Source organism: Leptopilina boulardi, unplaced genomic scaffold, assembly GCF_019393585.1.
Source record: "Leptopilina boulardi isolate dan_hultmark-lab unplaced genomic scaffold, ZJU_Lbou_2.1 LbouV2_248, whole genome shotgun sequence".
Taxonomy (NCBI): domain Eukaryota; kingdom Metazoa; phylum Arthropoda; class Insecta; order Hymenoptera; family Figitidae; genus Leptopilina; species Leptopilina boulardi.
In genome coordinates this window covers 1,435,318-1,456,758 of record NW_026137805.1, presented here as the reverse complement: position 1 = coordinate 1,456,758, position 21,441 = coordinate 1,435,318, and the positions used below count along the sequence as shown (strand labels likewise).

Here is a 21,441-nt window from a genome sequence, read left to right as displayed (position 1 = left end):
AATGACGTTGCCTCACGAGTATGGGCCCCGCGAGCATGGTTTTATGCTCGCGCACATGCAACGACACATGCAAAGTGCATTATGGTGGTAGTTGCATCCTGGGAGGCCTTTCAGATAATACGAGTATAAGACAGAAGCAAAATAACTATCGAGAGCAAAGAAGGCAGACTCGGAGTCTATCCGTTAGGCCCCTTTATATATATAGATAAATATAAAGCACATACATATGCATAATATTATATCCCGCATGGACTTTAGGATTACTTGAACAATAAAAAAAAGCCACCCTTATACCACTAATGATCTCTATATAAAAAAGGTTTTTTTTTTTAAATTTAAATTCCAAAATAATTGTCATTTTGATTCCGTAAGATTGTATCAAATGAAAAATTATACACTATCTTGAATAATGGAAAAACACTGTTAACAATGAGTGATAAATTTAAAACTTGAAATACTGTATGTTTCATGCTTCTGAAGTTGAGTCGTAAATAACAGGTCATAAAAGTTTTAATACAGTACATAAGAGGTTTATCGAATCGTTTTTTGTCTATAGACTTCTTTACGAAGTATAATTTTTATATCTTATTTTATATATATATATATATATAAGAGAAATAATTTCTTTGAAAAATACGAAGAGAAAAATATTAAAGTCTATGAACTTGAAGCGCCTATAGCCCATATATGAAAAGAATGTGGATTTAGCGTCGAGATGCACCTTAATTCTCCGCGTGCAAAAGAATTATCAAGATTTCCAATTAATCCTTCTGGATGGCTTCATAATAGCTTCATGAACAGGTTTCCGTGGCTATTAGCAAAAAAAAGAAACCCCCCCCCCACTCTCTTTGAATTGAAAAAAAAACCGGCGCACCAGTGCCGCCAGTGCATCCGGTCTTTTCCCGACTTTCCGCAGAAGAACGCGTATCGTTCTATAATCAAGAGAAGAAGTCGCACGTATTATGTGCGCCATTAAAGACAACTCCGACCCATATAGGTATTATGAAAAATAAAAAAAAAAATTCCCACTATGGCAATCGAAGGAATATCGGAGGCGTCGCCTCTGAAGAAGAGCCAGACGTCGTTTGACTTTTCGATGTAAACGCCACATGAAAGAAACTCCTTCGCTCGTGCAGCCTGTCAAAGAGTCGAGCGAGTCTTCTTAAGACTTGTGGAATCAGGTTTACTGAAAATTAATCGACTTCTACCTAACGATACGACTTTGTGGAATCATTATTAAATGAATTTAATTCAACGAAAAATTAATCAGGCAAGCGATCCGAATTTTAAAATTCTTTAACATATCGATATATATATATATATAAAAGAAATATAGTATCAATCTAATTGTGTTTTGTGATCGAAATAAAAAAAGAATGCAAACTATTTTTATAATAGTCATAAAAAGGGTGATAATAAATTATAAAGTAACTATTTCGACAATTTTCCATTTTAATAAACAAATGCAAATGAAGCTATTCGATTAGATCCGTTCCTTTAGCAAATTATTCCGCAATATTTATATCACGATTATGAATTGTATTTAAAGAGATTGTAATTCTCCGAAAGAGCATAAAAGGGCTACTATCTGATACATTTCACTTTATTGTCCTCGAATCTTGAGAAATGTATAAATTTGAATAAACTTATATGAAAAAAAAAATTCTTTTTAAAAGCATACACTCTCTATAAGCATTATTCCTCTAAAGATGCATGTTTCTCTTAAAACACACTCGTAATTTACGCTTTTTGAAGAAATAAAAAAGAAAAGCTTTAAATTAATGGCTTATCCTCTATATATATAAAGAGAAAGAATCAAGGATTTGAAATATCATCTTATATATATATAGAAATATATGCACGCCTTTTTCTCTTGAATGAAAACTCGTTTGCAGTTGCAATGCGATTCATCGATGGAATATTCGCAATGTTCAATATTGTATAGCTTTGGTTGCTTGCAGAGCGCGCAAAATATATACATGTACGTGAGACCAAAGGCATTAAAACTGTCGGTGTGGGCGTCGAGTAGAGATTCGTAACTCAAGGGACTTGCATTTATGTTGCATTCTAGCTGGAGAATTGCAGGACAATAAATGTCTCCCGGCTGAATAATCATCTTTGTACGCAGGGATGCACTATTTACTATCAATATATAGAGAGAATATAGATGGACCCAGAGAAGATATCAAGCCTAACAATCTCTTGCATTGAAAATTATACCATCAACTTTCATTTTACTGTCAAGAATATAAAAATTTAGAAAATTCGATATAAATTATAACTATAAATTGGATTGTATGTATATATGTAAATATGAAATCCATAAATAAGGAGCAATAGAGATTTATCGGAGATGAAAATAAATGGACCTCTCTCATTTGGTATTTAAAAAGTTGGCAAATAGATATTAGGATAAAGCTTTGAAAGAGTTGCTATATATATATATGCATCCGGGAAAGTTGGATACTTATTAAACTTCATATATAGAGTTAGTAATATGTCGATACATCAACATGCATAACGATCAAATATGCGACTAATGGAGGGATTAATTTTTTGTCCCCATATATATGTATAACCGATTCGTATAGCAAGATTAAAAGCCAAAGTCCGTATATTTAATATATATTGACTCTCAGTATAATTTCTATAAATAGATCGTGGTTGCACCGGTTCAAACCGTCGCAACTTGTTTTGTCATTTTTACCAGACTAAGCGGACAAGTTAGCCAAGTTAATTACTTGGATAATTCCTTGGCGCTCCTCGCACACACTACAAAAGAGCCGACCGTTAGATCCCGCAGTTTCAATATTAATGCGCATCGATCCGATATATGTATACGAGTTATTTAAAAGTCATCACTTGCTTTTTTGTAAATTGAAATAAAATCTGAACGATCTTAAAAAAGTTGGGCGTTATAAAAAAAACAGAAAGTAACATAATAGTTACATTACCTTGGCAATTGTAAATAGTATCTATCATAGAAACGGTTACTATAACGGTAGTTTGTAATTGTAAATAGTTGCAACGGTTTGTAATTACAACAACCACGAAATCCTTTAATGTAGGTGCTTCTCTTGACAGATTACTTATTTTATTATTCATCATTAATATAAAACAAACCTGCTATTACAGCCACTTCACATTTCCATCTTCTTTATTATTCACTAAATTTTTGTTTCCATCTTGAATCTCTGCTTTCTAAATCTTCCTGAAAAAAAAAATTAATTTCAATGAAACCTTGATCAAAGAAGAAAGAGGATTTCAATTTAAGGTTACAATGAAGAAACGAAGAGCACACGAGAGGCCAAGGAATACTAATTGTTTTCATCGCGAGGAGTGATTTATGGAGAAGTAGAATCTAATCAATAAGAGAGAAGAATTGAATAAAGCGTTAAAATAACTCGAAGAACGGTGTCAGTTGCAAATAATATGTAGACATCAATCCGTAGTTGCGCAAGGACGAGTGTCCTTTCATTTAAGAAGCGTTAGTCGTTAAATCATCGTCGCGTTAGGCGCACCAGCTTTCTTGTATATATGTACTTGTCGTTTTATGGAGGTTTATATAGGGACACTAATTCGCGTGGGATTGGAATGTTTGGGCGCGATCGCATTTTCTGAAAAACAAATCTGTTCTTGCGTCCACTTTGCAATTTGTACTTTGATTTATATACAAATACAAAGAAATTTTTTTTTTTTTGAAAACCACAGGTTAAAATTTCACGTATTGTATTGAATAAAATGTATTTAAAATAAACTGGAGAGGATAAAATGTTATCAGTTAAAGAATTGCTAAAGGAAATAAAAAAAAAGTTAACATGGTGCAAATAGGATCGAAGTACAAGGACCGGTAACTAGGCAAGTGCTTCGAGAGCAGATGCAAATTTTCTCGCGAATATATACAACGTAGATCGTAGCAAGTTTGCGTAGGCGAAGGATGTCCATCGTTTCAGGACCAGTCCTGAACCCGTCCTTCTTGTATACCTCGGGAGTACGCTATCCAGAAAAGTGAGGTGGTATCAACGATACAACGTCGTCGGTTGGTTGATTCTCAACTCACGATTACCACCACCACCACCATTGGTAGAACTCTTCAGGAATCGCGTGCAACTTTCCATATTGAGGAGTTTTAAAAGCTGCACCTTAGTATAGTGGGATAACCAGGGGCGCCTACACGCGCTCCATCGCGTCAACTGGTTATAAGCATCAGGAATGGTCAATAAAAGACACACGGACACCGAACAAATCTTTAAGATTAGTCTCTAAACCTCTTCCTCGATATAAAACAAAATCAAGGGCAAATATTAGTTTCCATTTTTTTTTTTTTTTTTTTTGTAGATTTTATTTCTCCCCCGTCTCTTCAATTCAACAATAGTTCTTTTTTGAATATGATAATTCTCCAATTATCTAACGGAATAATAAATACACAAAATATTTGTTTTTTTCTACACTTATTTCTTACACATTCAAATATCTCTCTTTTCATTTTCTACATATCACACTTGTCAAGTAGAGTATTCAAATTTGTTGGCACCCAATTTGTACCACCATGACAAACAAAAAGTGCCTTTCCATCAATGTACGCCTGTAAATTTCCTACTTTATAGACTTGTTTTGCCTCTCGATATTTATTTGGTATTGGCATAAAAAGAACACCACGTTCCTCACATTTCTTTTGTACAAAATCTTTAAATCCATGTGGAATTTGATTTACAATTCTCATTGCTTCAGCGATACTCTGAAAAAAAAACATAAATATAAAAATTCGAAATCGGGAAAAATAATTTTAAATATACATGTATATACAAACCTCAACTCTCGGTTGAATATTAGAAGGTATTTGCTGAACAGGTTGACTTCTTTCCAAACTTGTCAAATATGAAACTTGTTCAACAGCGCCTGGTTGAAGTCCTTGAGGTACAGAAACTGCTCTATTCATCATTTCCAATGCCTTTTTGAAATATTCACTAATTATTGGTTCAGCGAGTAATTTCTCACTAAGCATTCCCTTCCAACCCAAATACCAATGTGTAATCTCATCATAATTCGGTGAACTATTAAGCCAAAGTGCCAAAATTTGTAACCATTTGGGAAAAAAGAATTTATCAAGTAATCCAATCATTGTATGCTTTGGCAATAATTCTTTCCATTCATAAACCCAATGCCATTGATCGAGAATTTGTTGATGTGGATTAATGACAAGTTCACTTAATGCAATTTGCAATTTTGGTACAATATTTTTCACCAAAAATGCTTCTAAATCGCCAGGCGCAAAAACTTCCGCCCATGGCTCAAGCATTAATCGTGCCGATCTATCTGAAGCATGCCAACCGCCCAATGCCGATCCAAGTTTACGTCGAATTATCGGATAAATTAAATTGTCTAGTCGGTGACCTATAATTCAAAATTAATTATTTTTTATTAATTATTTCTCATAAAATTGTATTTCAATAATTAAAAATCAATTAGAAATTTAATAAAGAAATAAAAATCCTACAAAAATACGTGGGATCAAAAATTAAACAATTTGAGCAAATAATAAAAGAAACTTACGTAAAAGTTGAAGCCAAGGATGAATCCAAGTGTGAATTGGAACCGTGTCCGTTAATGGATTCCATTCTTCTACTTCGAGAGTGAGTTTTGGAAGGACCAATAAATCGAGAATATTCTCAAAAATCCAAACTGGTAGCAAAGGCATCCAATTTTCAATTAGATCAATTAGAGGATCCGGTTGTCTACACGTCCATTCTCTTAAAAAAAAGCGAAATAAATTTATGTTAAAAACAAAATTTTAAAAGTCTACCTAAAATATTTTATTGGGTAAATCCATTTCAAATTAAGTAGAGACTAATTTCAAAAATACAAATTTAACTGCCGTTGAAATTGTTTTAATAAAAATTTTGTATTTATTATTTATTAATATAAAATAAACTTTTTAGTTTCGTGACCTAGAACAAAAACCTTTAAAGCGAGATTTTGATGTCCGTTCGTCCGTCAGTCCGTCTTACACTATAGTTTATCTACCATAGCAACCGTTACTATGGTAAGCGTTACGATAACAGACGTTACCATAGCAAATGTTACAATAACATCGGTGCCCATAGCAATCGTTACAATAACAGACGTTACCATAGCAAGTGTTACAATAACAGGCGTTAGTACAGCATGCATTAAAATAAAAAGCGTTAGTATAGCATGCATTAAAATAGAAAGCGTTACTATAGCAATCGTTACCACGACAATGGTTTGTAATTAAAATTAATATAACAGCCATGAAACTCTTTAATGGAGGCTCTATGTGCCTGCTTCTCTGACTGATTTTTGTTTATTTTATTATTCATCATTAATATAAAACAACCTGCTTTTACAGCCACTTTACATTTCCATTTTCTTTATTGTTCACTAAATTTTTTATTCCATCTTGTACCTTTAATTCCTAAATCTTCTTTAAAAAAATAAATTCGAATCACTTTTGTAAATTCTAATTTAAACTTTATTTTTTCTCTTCTTTGAAATGGATTTAACCTGCAAAAAAATAAACGATTCATTATTAAAAAGAATGAAATAAAAGTAACATACAGTACGGCTCCTCTAATTGATGGCATCCATGCATTCCACACAAGTTGATCGTACGGTTGCAATGAATTCGATTGAAGTGTTGTTTTTCCAATTTCCAATATATCCTTCCATTGTTTAAATAAATCCAACCATTGTCTCGGTTGCATTAACGGATTCCATGTTGTCAATGATTCTTTAATTTTCGGACACACTAAACTAATAGCCAATTCACTTAATTCATAGAGTTTATATTCCTCATGATATTTATCCTGAAGACTTTTAAATGCCTCGGCAGTTTGTGTTAATGTTAATTCACTACTATCATCCATTAAACGACTGACAATTTGTAAAACATCATCCAATGTGTCAATCAATTTTTTCTGTTGATCAGCAATTTTAATTGTACGATTTCTCTCGGCTTCAAGGGAAATTAATCGATCACCAAGACTTCCATTTCGTCGATTATTTTGTATAATATCCTGTTCACACATATCAACGAGAAGATTTAAATTATGTTGTAATTCGGGTACGGAAAAATTACTTTTCGATTTTTTATCACTAATCATGATAGTTTCATCGGGACGTTGTTGACCACTTCCAATTGCATGATAACCACTTAAGACACGTTGCTCAGGTCCAGTCATATCGATAACTTTAACACGGCTCATTTCATTTGAAACGGGAATTTTTCGATTCATTCTCAATTTTCCATCCTCAAGTACTTGATCAACACTTCGATAAGTGTATTTTGTTTTTTTCTTATTAGCCGTCGCATCATTCTTACGCCAATGTGATACTTTTCCCTTTTGTTCTTTTGTTGTCTCGTCACTGATTATTTCTTCTTTCCTTTTCTCAGGGATTTTTGCCAATTTTTCTGGACCATACGCGCCAATAGCACCGCGTCCTTTACGTAAATGAGCCTCAACTGGAGCGCTTATACCTTGTAATTTTTTGCCTAAACCTTTGCCTGGTTCAAAACCCATCTGAAAAATTTAATTTTAATATTTTATTATTAATATCAATTAATTATTTTTTTATTAATTCATATAGACGAACCTGTAGTAAAATTTTTGCACCAATTCCTCGTGTATGAACCTCCCAGCTTCCCATGCCAGTTTTTATTAATGCAGGATTAAGAGGTGCTCTTTTCTTTCTTAAACCAGCTATTTCACCCTCTATATTCAATGAAAATTGTTTACGTGATCTCATATTGCTGGGACCTTCGTTTTCCGAATCACTGCACAAAAAAACAAAATAATATAATAAGAATTATATTTTATATTTTTTAATTTAAAAAAAATATGCTTACCTGGAACTATTTGGAACATAATCAGCATCTCCTCTTCGTGGTCTGCCCGTTTCATCATCGTCGTCTTCATCCTCGTCATCGTCTTTTGACTTTTTTTCTTCCTTTGGTTTTCCCGCTTGTTGAATACCACCGGAAACAAAACTAACTGGTGCCGTATAATTTTTTGGAACTTTTTTCGTAACTCTAAAAGACGGTCTACTTGTTTCCTCCTCCTCATCACTATCATCAGCCCACATTCCTTTTAAATGAATAATAATCGATTAAAATTTAAATAGAAAAATTTTAATTGTAACGCAATCTTAAGAAAGGGACCTTAGAAGCAAATGAATTATAGGTTATGTTTACGACAGATTTACTTGAACTAAAAGTTTATTTTTATTTTTCTAAAACTGAAATAACTGAAAATTTTTGTATATTTTCAATTTAAAATTTCAAAACATAACCTATAAATGTTTGCTTCTAAGGTCCCTTTCCTCCTATTCACAATTAATTAAAATTTGGTTCAAATCTGACTCAACTGAATTTGAGAATTAATTAAAATTTTAAAATTTGTATGTATTAGAAATTTAAAAATAAATAATTTAAATAAAATAAATAATTAATTAAAAAAATAATTTAATTTAAATAAAAATATTTAAAATTATAAACATAGTAACTTTATTTTTCAATTGCAAAAGTACTATTTTATGTTAAATTATTTACGTGTTGGAAAATTAAAATTATAACCCGTAGTTCAACAATAAAAAACATTTTTAACAAAAAAGCAAATATAAAAAATAAATAATACTTTACCAAGCATTTGTTGTTTTTTTGTAAGTTTTCGTCGAAACCGATTTGTGTTAAATTCATTGTCGAGATCATAGTCGGTAATTTCAAAGCTTTCCATTTCATCTTCAGACATTTTTGTATTTTGCACTGTTTTTTTTTTTAAACTGCACTAGTTTTTAAAGTTTTTACCTATAAATACTTTTCAACAAAACTGAGAAATTGTTTTCTTTGCAGAAAAATTACATTGAACGCGCGAGACAAGTTTTGACACTTCAAAATATTAGGTTATGTTTGCTATTTACGTTTCTTTTCGTTCTATAGGGATTTTTTTTTTAGTTCTAAAACTTTTACTGCTTTCGATTGGTGACACTGATTACAAGCGACTCGGCAAAATTCAAATCTTTAATCGTAAAAGTAGAAAAAAAATTAATTTAGAAGATAAATTATTTATTAAAGTAGTACGAAATAGTTTATAGATTTTTTTTTAAAACTATATTCCAAAAAATAATAATGTAATAATAATTATGTTATTATGTTTTGGAATATTGCTGTGATAAAATAATAGGGAATTTTTCTTCTTCTTCATAAGATAATGTAGATTTCTCTAAGAGTGGTAAATAAAAAAAAAATAAAGCCATAGTGTCAAAACTGACAAGTGTCAAGCAGTGACAAGAGAAAATATTCCCAACAATTAATTTTAAAAGTATATTTAATTCTCTTTTCATAATTAGAAATAATTTTAAATATTATCGCCTTATATTTACAATTATTGTTACAATGGCAGATCGACTGACACAATTGCAAGATATGATAAATCAGGTATGTTTTTTCACACAGAATTAAGAACAATTTTTACCGTTTTTATAATTATTTATTGTTTCTCCATTGTTTCTTTATTTTTCATATATAAATTTAATTTTATAATATTTAAATAAAATTATTTTCTCATTAACCCTAAATATGATGAATTTTTCACATGAACCTAACCTCAAAATATGATCTTTACGTAGCTCGAATTTTTAAATAGTGTAATTGTAAATTAATAAATTATTGTTATTTAATGTTTTTTTTTCTAGCAAGCTGAACATTTTTGTAATAGTATTGGAATTTTACAACAATATTCCACTCCCAGTAAATTTCCTGGTTTCGATCGTGTTGGAACTCCGCAACCAAATCAACCGCAAGAAGGTTTGTCTCCACGAAAATCTATATATATTTTTCGAACATTTTTTTTTCTAAATTGCATTTTTCAAATTTCAAATTGATATTTTAAAATTATTCTCATTTTTAAACTTTGTCAAAAAATTTTTAATTCATTTAAATTTCAAACTATTGGAATTTTAAACAAAATTTCTAATTAAGTTTCAAATTTATTTAAAATTCAATTAACCGAAATTTTTAATTTTTTGAACAAATGTACCGTGATTACTGAAATTAATTAAATTATTTACATATATAAATATTAAAATTTTAAATTGTAAATAATTTTTATATTTTTTTTCCCATTTTTAGATTACGCGGCATTATTTGCAACGTTAATTGCAAAATGCGCAAAAGATATTGATACATTAATTGATAGTCTACCAAGTGAGGAATCATCACAGGAATTACAAGTCGCAAGTCTTAGTCGTCTTGAAAAAGAAAATCAAGAAGCGGGCGAAAAACTCGAGGAAGTTGTACGTGAGGGTGAAATTTTATTGTCACGTATTCAAGCTGCACTTCAAGATATTGCTCAAAGTCAACTTGACATGCAAAATCCATTGGCAACAGCTGTAATTAATACAAATCTCAATTTTGAAACAACACCATCAATAAAACAAGAGAATCTCGTTACTAATAGTGCGCCATCAAGTAATAGTCATCAATTACCAGATCCATCGCCAAGTTCTATCAGTCAATAGAAATTACACGAAAAAAAAAAATTTTTTTTTACAATTCAAATGTTCATTTCATTGACAAAAAAAAACGAATCATCTACCATTTAATGTGTATATATAATAAATATTTAATATTATTCGAAATAAATATTTAAGAAAAAAAAATCAAATTTAACTAAATTAATTAAAAATTAATAATTCATAAATTTAATTAATTAAATTGAAAAATAATTGAAATTATCTCAAAAATTATTGAATTAGAAATTATTTTCAAATTTTCCATAAATCTTCAATTATTATTCAATCAAATAATTTAAATTTGCAAAATAAAAAAATAAAAATCATCTTTTAAATTTGAATTAAAAATATCTTCAATTATTATTGAATCATTTAAATTAAATCTTCAATTTAGTCAAATTATTAAAATTATCAAGCAATGATTTAAATATTAAAAATAAATTTTTAAATCATTGAAGAAATATTTTTTTTAAAAAAACATAAAATTGGAACGATTCAATTAAATTGAAATAAAAGAAAAAATCGATTTTTTCATTTTCAAAATGCAAATAAAATTTAGAAAAAATTTACCACTAAAAATCAATTTAAAAATAAGAAAACGAGATAAAAATTATTTTTCTGTTTTTTGTTTTTTTTTTTTTTTTTTTAATTAAAAAACGATTCTGTCAAGTTTGTATACAAAAAGCAATGTTTTTTTTTTTCTATATTAATTACAAATGTTTCACTTTTATTCTTTTTTAATTTTAATTTCACTTCTCATTTTAAATAGTAAAATCTAGAGACTTGAAACTGATAAAACATAAATATAAGACATTAACGTCCCATAAACTTTTATATAATAATAGTATATGAAAAAAACAAAAAAAAAAAAATTAAAAAAAAACCAAGAAAAAAAAATATTTATTTTCAACTGTAGAGTTGCAATTTTTTTTTTTTATAAAATGTTTTACACAAAAGTAATATTTCAGAGGGGGGTAAGAGAGGGCAGAAAGGGGAGAAGGGGCGTATTTACAAAAATATGAGCAACGGGTAAAGGGTACGATGAAAAATATAGTAATAAAGAAAAAAATATATATATAATATATATATGAAATGAACAATGAAGCTGACGAACACTTTTCTTTTTTTTTTTTTGTTTTCCTTTTTTTGTTTTTTTGTTTTTTGTGTGTGTTTTTTTTTTTAATTGAGAGTTCCACGACATTGAGGAGCTCCACATAGGCAGGGAATTTTATCGTCTTCCAATGGAAATTTATAATCATACGTAATTTCCTCATTAACCCCAATTGGTTGTTTACTGTAAATAACTATTTTCTTTTGACTCTCTATTGTGATCACTTTAGCATAACAATTCGGCTGAAAAACAAAAATTCATAATTAATTCTATATATTTCCAAATAATTAAAAATTTTGTTTCCAATTTTATTTTCCATCAAATAATTTCGAAAACTTCTTTAATTATTATTCACAAATAGATACCCGAGAGGGTAAAAAAAATGAAAATAAAAAAAATAATACTTACATTACAACTATGGTTAATGAACCGAGCGAGATTTCCGCATTTGGTCGCGTCAATAATTGTATCCAAGTCGATTCTGAAAAGGTACGAACTTCCGATTCCAGTTGCCTCGTATTGTGACTCACGTAAATCGGCGACAACAGGCCTCACCATTTGTCCAACGTATTCTATCACCATTTCGTCGGCGGCAATTGGTTCCATTGCAAATAAGCCCCAATCGTGAATTCCCGATTTTGCAAATTTCAATTGCTTCTTTCGGAACTGATTAAAAAAATTAGATTTTTCAAATTTTCTTATTTTATACAATTTTCTATGATGATTGTAATTTTAAAAAAGCCTTTTCCTTTAATTAGACATTAAGAGAATAAAAAAAAAATGTTAAATTTACCTTCAATTGATTAAACTTAAGAAGATCACTGTCTGTATCGATACCAAAAGCAGTAAGAAGACGACGTTGATTGCTTCTCGCTTCTCTTGACAATGCTTGCATTTTACCGGTGAGGGTTTTTGAATTTGCCTTAGGACCATTCGCGAGTCCATCACCTCCCGCGTATGGACCGCCACTTTCCTCTACATCATTACTTCTTTGAATACTTTGAGCGTAATGATGCTGCAATAATAAAAAAAAAATTACATCTGTACCGTCCTAGGTTTCTACTGTTTCTAAAATAATACCTTACTGTTCTCTAAATTTAAATTAATAAAATTTTTAACTAATACCAATAGGAAACTGCTTTTAGAACTAAGAAATAGTTAAATTCTACTAAATAAGTATAGGAAAACCATTTTCACTAATTTATTGGTAAAATTTAACTAGTTCATAACAAAAAGTTCGTTAATTTAAATTAAAAGCTAAATTGAATTTAGCAACCGTTTAAATTTTATCAATAATTGAAAAAAGGGTTTTCGATCGAGATATATTTATTAATTTTAACCTTCAGCCTGCCCACGTTTAAATCCATCAAAAAAGCCAAAATTTAGACTTTCCGACAGACTACAAGTTAAAAAAAGACAAAAAAGAAATAAATTTTTATATCGACGTTTCTTTAGGACTAAAATAAAATTTTAAATGTACAATTTTATTTTATTCCTAAAGATAGCTCGGTACCGACAAGAAATTAATAAAAAAAAAACTTGAATATCTCGACCGAAGTCTTTTTTAATATTAATAAATTAAAAGTAGTTAAAATTTTTATAATTAATACTTAATAGTAATTGTCTTTTGAGGTTTTCAAAGAAAACTTTTGTTCACGATGCACACACTGTAAAATAAAAATTTAATTAGAAAAAAAGAAGTAGACTATAAAAATAAAAAAAAAATTAATTAATCTTGCTTTTTTAAAAGAAAGTAATAAAATAAATATACTTACTTTATGCTTCAATTTCTCGCGAATGTCAACTTTATAATAACCCTCCGTTCTTGCACAACCAGTGGCATGTAACCTGAGGTCATCTCTTTTTCTTCTTTTCGCAGGACTAGGAACATCAGTAGGCGGATGATCCACCCAATGTGTATCATTAAGCCAATAACCTTGAGCATCATCAGCCAACAAGGCTTCGTAACTTCTTCTCAAATATTCCACATCCTCAGCATCAATACCTCGCGTTAAGAATTGATATAATATACTCATTTCCGACATGAGATCCCTCTCCTTATAGGTAACTTCCGGTTGTGGTAATTTTGGAATCTCATAAATATTCTTACGATTTTCCATTTCAATAATATTCTCCTTTTCTCGTTCATGATTTTGTATATGAAGTTTTGAAATTTTATTATTCTTTCGTTTCTCAGCTTTTTCTTTTCTCTTATCTAATTTCGCTGGTTTTGCCTTAATTGTCGTTGGTAATGTTGGTGTAACTTCACTTTCAATAATTGTTGATTTTTCTTCAACAACAGGTTTTGCAGGCAGCAAAGAATATGAATGTTCAGCAAATACTAATGGCCGCAAACCACTATCACCATCGGGATAATTTTCACCATTTAGACGTAAATTAGCCTCAGCTTGGAATCGTAATCGTCGAATTTCCAAACTCTCCTCCTCAGAATCAGTTGTTGGTATTTCGCTAAACATTTCAATTTTCTCCGATTCTTGAAGTATTGGCACATCATTAATATATTTATTTGACAATATTTCCAAACTTCGTATAATATTTGCTTCAATTGGTCCTGGACTTTTGTGCCTTATTATATTATCTTGACCAGCTAATGTCATTAATGCCTCGGCAGCTGAACTTTCCATTCTTTCAATATCGCGTGGCTCTTGATTTAACCATAAATTCTCAGTCTTTTTATTATCGGCATTAATTTCCGGTGTTTTTTGTCTCTCGATAATAATTTTCATTTCGCTATTATTGTCGTCAATTGTTTTCATTTCATTTTCCTCTTTGGTTTCATCGTGTTGTTGTTGTTGATAAGTAGGCGATGATAAAGGACTAGCATCGTTACACATTTCTGGTAATTCATTGTCTTGCGTTGGAATTATTAAATCTGGTAATGGTGTTTGTCGTCCCGGTGGTGTTGCACAATCAAGTGATCGTTGTATCGCGAGTTCCATGAGAATTTCAGTATTTTCACTAGCCGATGCAAGAGGACGTGGATCGTATGTAAATTCCTCTTCTTCATCATCGGAATTCTCACTCGATGATTCACTGCTACTTGTATCATCACTTGAACTTCCAGCCGATGATGTTGATGATGATGTTGATCCACTGGGAAGACTCTCGAGTGGCCTTTTTGTTTTCTGTACTGCTGGTAAATCTAAATCGCTATCACTTTCAATTAATTCAGTGCCAAGACGATCTGATAGTCGACTATCCTCATCCTGTGGTACTGGACTCGGTGGCTTAATTTTTCGCTGCAAAAAGGAAAATAGTTTAGAAAAAAAAAACCCCCAGGAAATAAAAAAAAGATATTTACCCTAAACGATGGCATTTTAGGCATACTGGCACGAATTCCCAATCCAAATCCATCGTAATTAAAACCAAGTGGCGTTGCTTGCTCTATTAACGAACTAAGTCCTTCTGGTTTATGATTTTCTTCTTTATTAATCACATTATTTGTAACATTATTCTCCTCAAATGTAGTTTGACTTTTTTCATTTGTCTCCATTTTCTTTTCATCCCACCATTCTTCAAACAATTTAAACGCCGTATTCTCAACCATTTTTTTATTAAAGTCCTTTTTCAAAATTTGCTTCAATTCATTAACAACTTTATTTAAAACCCCATTAATTGTGGGACCCTACATAAAGAAAATAATAATAATTATTATTAATAAAATTTGAAATTGAATTTAATTTTCAATTTTTTAATTAAAGAGAAAAAAATCTTACCTGAGGATTATCTTTATAAGTATTAAAATTAGTCATTGCTTGTAGTCTCGATTGAAGTGAGGGGAAATAATTTGTTCCTTGTGTATTATTGTGAATTCCACCTTGGAAGGAATTATTTGGAGGTTGATAACTATTTGGCAGGTACGGAGCTCCATATGGATATGGATAATGCGCGGGACGTGGCCATCCGTACATATCACTCACTGGATGTGGATAATGTGGATGTGCTAAAGCTCCAGGATAACCTGGACCCGTATAGAGTTGATTTACCGGTGGATTATGCGCTATCACTTGAAATCCAATCTGTTTATTGAAATCAAATTTTATTAAAATTAATTTTATAACAATTAGCATAAAAAATGATAAAAAGTTTAGACAATAGAAAAAAATTAATTAGATTAATTTTTTTTTCAAAAATTTCGATTTCAGTGAATCCGGGCATTAATTTAATTTATTGATAATTTTTTAATACATCAAAAATTGTTCTTTTGTAATGTTTATTGATCAAAAAATTATAAAGAAATATTCTTTTTAGATAAAAATATAGTAATAACAGGCCTCGGATTGATTGTAAGGCGCAAAAAAAATCGTTTTAGTCGATTTACATTACAAAAAAAAGTAGAAAAAGTAGATTTTTTAAAAATTTTAATTAGATAATAAATATTTTACTTTAAATAAATAATGATATTAGATATTAAATCCATTTTAATATTTCTTTGAATTTAAAAAAAAATATATTAAAATTATTAAAAATAATTGAATTTTGGAAGAGTTATAGTTGAAATTTTTTAAAATAATTAAATATTCAAAGAATTTTGTTAATTTTCAAACAATAATTAAATTTTACAGAATTGAAAATTAATCAAATAATTTTAGATAACATTTTTTAAAAGTACCTAACTGAATGTTCAAAAAATTACAATTCAGATTTTTAAAAATAAATTGAACTTCAAGTAATTTTTAATTGAAATTTTTGTTGATGAAAAATTTATTAGAAATTACAAACAAAAATTAAATTTCAAAAGTTTTTAATTGAAAAATACTTTCAAATAATTAAATTTTTGAAAAATATTACAAAAAAATCATTAAATTTTGGAAGAGTTGACATTTTGAGAAATAATTAAATTTTAAAAGGTTTTAAATTGAAATTTTTGAAAATAATTGAATTCAAGTGATTTTGAATTGAAATTTTTTTGAGTGATTTCTATTGTTGAAGAATTTATTAAAAATTAAAGAATTATTTAAATGAAATTATTAAATTTTTAAAAAGTTTTTGAATGGAAAATTTTAAAAATAATTAAATTTTAAGAAGTTTTTTAAATTGAAATGTTTAGTAATTTTATTTGCTGATTATTATTTTTTTTTTTAAATTGTAAACAATTGTTGAATTTCATAAAAAAAATTTAATTGAAAAAATAATTTAAGATAATTGAATTTGTGAAGAATTTCATTAAAATTATTAAAAATAATTAATTTAGAGATAAATTTTAGTTAAAAAAAAATTTGTTAAAAACAATTGAAATAAAGAAGATCTGCATTGTATACTAAAAAAGACGTATTTTGTTTATAAAAATTTTGTAACAAAAAAAAATGGAAAAAAAATTCGAAAAAGTTGTATAATCCGAGGCCTGATGATATTCCAAATTTTGTAAATATTTAAAATTTTAATGACGCATTTTTAAAAAAAATTCTATTTTAATGATTCCAGGATCTAATTTAATTATCGATAATTGTCATTTTTATCAGAAATTGTTGCATTGGCTAAAAAATTATTTTTTTAAAATTGAATTTAGTATGTCCTAATTTAATGATTGATAATTTTTTATTTTATCAAAAATTGTTGTTTAGAAAATCTGTGAAATGTGACTTTATATTTAATTACAAAAGGAAATATAAAAAGAAAACTCACTTCTTCAATTTTCTCATCACCGGAACTCAATGGACTCAATGACATTCGATCATCGTCAAGTGATACAACAGCTTGAGATTCCTTACGCCGATCGTCATTGTCATCAACAGCTGGACTATAAATATCCAATAATGCCTCATCTTCACTCGAACTAATAACACTACCAAGTTCTTCATCAACTGGAAATGGATGAATATTATTCTCACGTATTTTTCGTCTCTCCTTTAATTTTTCCACAGCCTTTTCATGATGTGCTTTATAAATATCACCAGTTAAAAATGGACTTGGCGGTGTTGATAATAATTCCTCATCTGGTAATGATTTTTTTTCATCCTCTGAATCGCTACCAAATTGTAAAAATGGCGGTGCCATACCACCTGCTTTATCCTTTAATAACATGGCAATTCTTGTATCTAAATCAAGTGTTTTTCTTCCACTTTCAATTGGTGAATCACGTGGCGTTGTTTTCGGTGTATTTTGCATGTCCTTCTCTTTTTTAGGCGTAAATTGTTGTTTTGTTGATGTTGTTGTCACCGCAACGGTTGTCGTTGTTGTTGTCAATGTTGTAATTGGTGGAGGTTTATTGAGTTGTAAATTTGGACTATCAAGATGATGTTGCTGTTGTGGTGTCCAAACAGGCGTTGCCATTGAATTCTGATGATTCCACCACATAGTTGAATTTAAATTTGGCGATTGTGCGGCAACATTTGGTAAATAACTATTTGGATGATGATGATGATGAGGCGGTGGTGGTGGATGATGATGAGGATGATGAAAACCACCGTAAAAATAATCATAATTTGCCGGTGTTGAATTTTGTGAATAAGTGCCTGAATAATTTAATTCACTTGATGCTGTTGCATAGCCAAGATCACTACCAGCAGTACTGCTACCACCAGTTGGTGTTGGATAATCACGATATTTACCATAACGTGGTGTTTCAATGTAATCGCGTTTATTTTCCATTCCAATTGTCGATGACGATGTTGACGTTGTTGTTTGTTGTTGTTTTTTATCACTCACTGGCGGTACAATTTTTTCCAAAATAGGCGATGGCTTCTCCTGTTCGACATCAACTTTCATTATTACTTCTTTAACTTCAACACGTTTTTCAATTGTCATTTCGTCGTAAATTTTTTTACATTCCTCACCAAATGCATCGAGAAATACACGTAATACTTTACCCATTACTGAGGTGTTATTTAATTTTTCAACACATGCTTTTGATGCTTTTGTACTTTCAAAAACAACACGTGCAATGCCAAGATGTTTATTTGTCACTGGATGATAATAAATTGTAAGCTCTTCAATGGTACCAAATTTATGTACCATATCAGAGAGAAATGCACGATCAATATTGTCATTTAAATGACAAAATGTTACTTCCAATGGCGGTGGTTCGCCACAATAATTTTGATCGATTTTAAATCTTGGCACGGGTAAATCAAGTTGTTCAAGACGTGTCCATATTCTTGTTAATTGTGAACGTGGATCACGTGGTTGAACAATTGGTTGTGTTGGATCACCGGGTATAATGCCATCGTAACGATATAATTTTTGTGCACCTTTCACAAGAAAGGGATCAACTAATAGTTTATAATTACGAGGTTTTGGAGATAATTGTTGTTGAGATTGTGGTGGCTGTGATTGTTGCTGTTGCTGCGATGATGATGGTGGTGGTGGTTGTTGTTGTTGCTGTTGATGATGTTGTTGATTGCTCGAAATTTCTTTCGATGCATGTGATATTTGTCCATGATTGTGCTTTGAGGTATGACTCGATGAATTTTGTGACGACGACGATGATGAATTACTATGGGAATGATGATGATGATGGTGATGATGATGATGATGTGAATGCGAGTGCCCATGTCCATGTCCGTGACCATGTCCATGTCCATGACCATGTCCATGTCCATGTCTCTCCATACCGTTCATTGCCTCCAAGCATCATCCATTCATTTAAATAAATTCAGACTTTTTCCAGTCTTTTCTCTTTTTATTTTTATTTATATTCAAATATTAATTATTGAACACCATTTAAATCGTCAATTAATATTTATTGTCTTTTTTTTTTTTTTGAATCGTTGGCCAGTCTTGAAAAATGCTGAAAACATAAAAATAATGTATTTTTTATAACTGAAAATGATGAAAACTTTTTCAAATATTTTACATAATTTTTTTTGTTTTAATATAATTTAAATAATTAAACTATTATTATAAAAAAAAATAATTACTAATTATTCGAATATTAATTAAATAATTAAGAATAATAATTCTTAGACAAAATTTCTAAATTGAATTCAACGGTAAAAAATGAAATTTTCAAGGTTAATTTTGTGGAAATTATTCTAATTCAACTTTGAATGGCAAAATTATGAAAATAAATTCAGAAAAAGTTTTTCGAACATCAATTCATATGAAATGAAATATTTAAAAGAATTTTTGATTTAAAGTAAAAAATATAATAAACAAAAACAGTGAATAAAAAAAAAATCTCAAATATTAAATCATCAAAAACATTCGAAATTGTAAAACCAAAAAAATTTCAAAATTTTCTCAAAAAATGTAAAAATAAACCTTTAAACTAACAATAAAAAAAAGAAAACAATGACAATTTTTTCGAAAATCATCACAAATCTGCGAAAATTTGATGTTTACATCATTCAATATTTTGAGGTTATTTCGTTCATTAAATATATATATATATACGTATAGCATAAAAATCCATTAATTTTCAATAAAATTCTCGAGCAATTTTTGCATTAAAAAAAAAAACTCACAAAATTTACTTGTAACTTTATTGTTTAACAGCTAATAAAAAACAAATCACTATAAACAATATTCAAACAATGTTGTATAACAAATGTTAATTTAAAAAGTAAAATACTATTTTTGATTCTTTTTTTTAACAAAAAATAACATTCATTTAAACAAATAGAAAATTTATTTCTAATATAAAAATAATATCTATGAAATGAAAAATTAATTATCCCCTTATTGATAATAATAACATAAATGTATAAATTGTCTACATCCGGAAAATAACAACAAAAATGAAAAATCCAATCTCTATTTATATTAAATTCCAAAAGAACAAAAAAAAAATTAAACCTGTTATTGTAATGAACTTTTTTTTTACCCGATTTAATGATTTTTGACAACTAAAAAAGATAATAATGTGTAAAGAACATAACCTCAAAATATGTGAATTTTTTTTTTAAACTTATTACTCTCGTTTTATTATTTTTTTCAAGATTTTCGAACATATTCATTTGGAAATCTACTTCTTAATGATAAATAAATAAAAATAAAATTAAACATTTATTTGTTATATTAATATATACATATATATATATAATAAAAAATGATTGATAAATATCGAACTTGATTTTTATAGTTACGAATGTTTCTCTTGTCTGCTTTCGATTTTCTCGATTTCCTTTACACAGTTTCTATTATTTTTTATATTCACTTGTTGTAATGAATTTTTCCTCTCTATGTTAATGATAATCACTTTGCCCTTTTTTTTCTCAATGTTTTAATTTCACGAAAAGTCGGGAATCTTTTTTTTTATAATCGCAGCTGCCCTTCAACACACACGCCAGCGCATAAAAACCACCAACACACGAATCGTCGTATGTCTCGTCTAAGAAAAAAAAAAAAACACACGCACTGTGGATGAAAAACCATCTATTAATCAACAAGAGATTTTCCAAAGGTTTTTGAGAATATTCTCGTCGTCACTACTAATATTTAATCATCTAAACACACACAATAAATGAAACATTTTCACCATCCAAGTTTTAATTATCCGCGTAATTTAGAAAGAAAAAAAGTGAACACACTACTATTTCACGATGACGCCATTCTTGTTATAATATATAAATCCCATGAATTTTTCCGCGCCTGTTTTTTCGAAAAATAAAATCCCCCCAAAAATATGTTTTAAATGAAATAAAAATAAAAAATTTCCATACATTATTAATTTATCGTAATTTCGTGAAAGTTCTCTTAATTAATTAAATAAATTTGTATGTGTACGGAAACCATAGGAGAAATTCATTTGGAAACTAATTTCTTTTTGTTCTCGTAAAAGTATATTTCACCTTCTATTAGAAAAAATGATATTCTTAAATTACCGGCATGACATGTTG

At 29.1% G+C, this 21,441-nt stretch overlaps 3 protein-coding genes across 4 annotated transcripts; 1 reads left to right on the top strand and 2 right to left on the bottom strand.

Annotated features, from left to right (window-relative positions):
* Positions 1–4,314: 4,314 nt before the first annotated feature.
* On the bottom strand, positions 4,315–8,932 carry LOC127280555 (tuftelin-interacting protein 11). Its single transcript, XM_051303609.1, has 7 exons — positions 8,660–8,932; positions 7,868–8,105; positions 7,615–7,795; positions 6,580–7,541; positions 5,554–5,750; positions 4,811–5,394; positions 4,315–4,738 (listed from the first exon to the last, which is right to left on the bottom strand). Exons 1-7 carry the CDS (start codon positions 8,766–8,768, stop codon positions 4,490–4,492), a joined length of 2,520 nt encoding a protein of 839 aa, XP_051159566.1. The 5' UTR covers positions 8,769–8,932; the 3' UTR covers positions 4,315–4,489.
* A 324-nt stretch (positions 8,933–9,256) lies between these two features.
* On the top strand, positions 9,257–10,669 carry LOC127280554 (mediator of RNA polymerase II transcription subunit 21). Its single transcript, XM_051303608.1, has 3 exons — positions 9,257–9,454; positions 9,712–9,823; positions 10,148–10,669. The coding sequence occupies exons 1-3, from the start codon at positions 9,413–9,415 to the stop codon at positions 10,534–10,536; spliced, it is 543 nt and encodes a 180-aa protein (XP_051159565.1). The 5' UTR covers positions 9,257–9,412; the 3' UTR covers positions 10,537–10,669.
* Positions 10,670–11,402: 733 nt separating this feature from the next.
* On the bottom strand, positions 11,403–21,405 carry LOC127280546 (histone-lysine N-methyltransferase SETD1). 2 transcript variants are annotated; one of them, XM_051303598.1, is made up of 8 exons: positions 20,672–21,405; positions 17,288–19,391; positions 15,379–15,681; positions 14,964–15,287; positions 13,417–14,901; positions 12,435–12,656; positions 12,050–12,307; positions 11,403–11,883 (listed from the first exon to the last, which is right to left on the bottom strand). In XM_051303598.1, exons 2-8 carry the CDS (start codon positions 19,220–19,222, stop codon positions 11,710–11,712), a joined length of 4,701 nt encoding a protein of 1,566 aa, XP_051159555.1. In that variant the 5' UTR covers positions 19,223–19,391; positions 20,672–21,405; the 3' UTR covers positions 11,403–11,709. The 2 variants fall into 2 exon arrangements, with proteins under 2 accessions (XP_051159555.1, XP_051159556.1); XM_051303599.1 differs by having other exon boundaries at positions 20,689–21,405.
* Between the last annotated feature and the right edge of the window lie 36 nt (positions 21,406–21,441).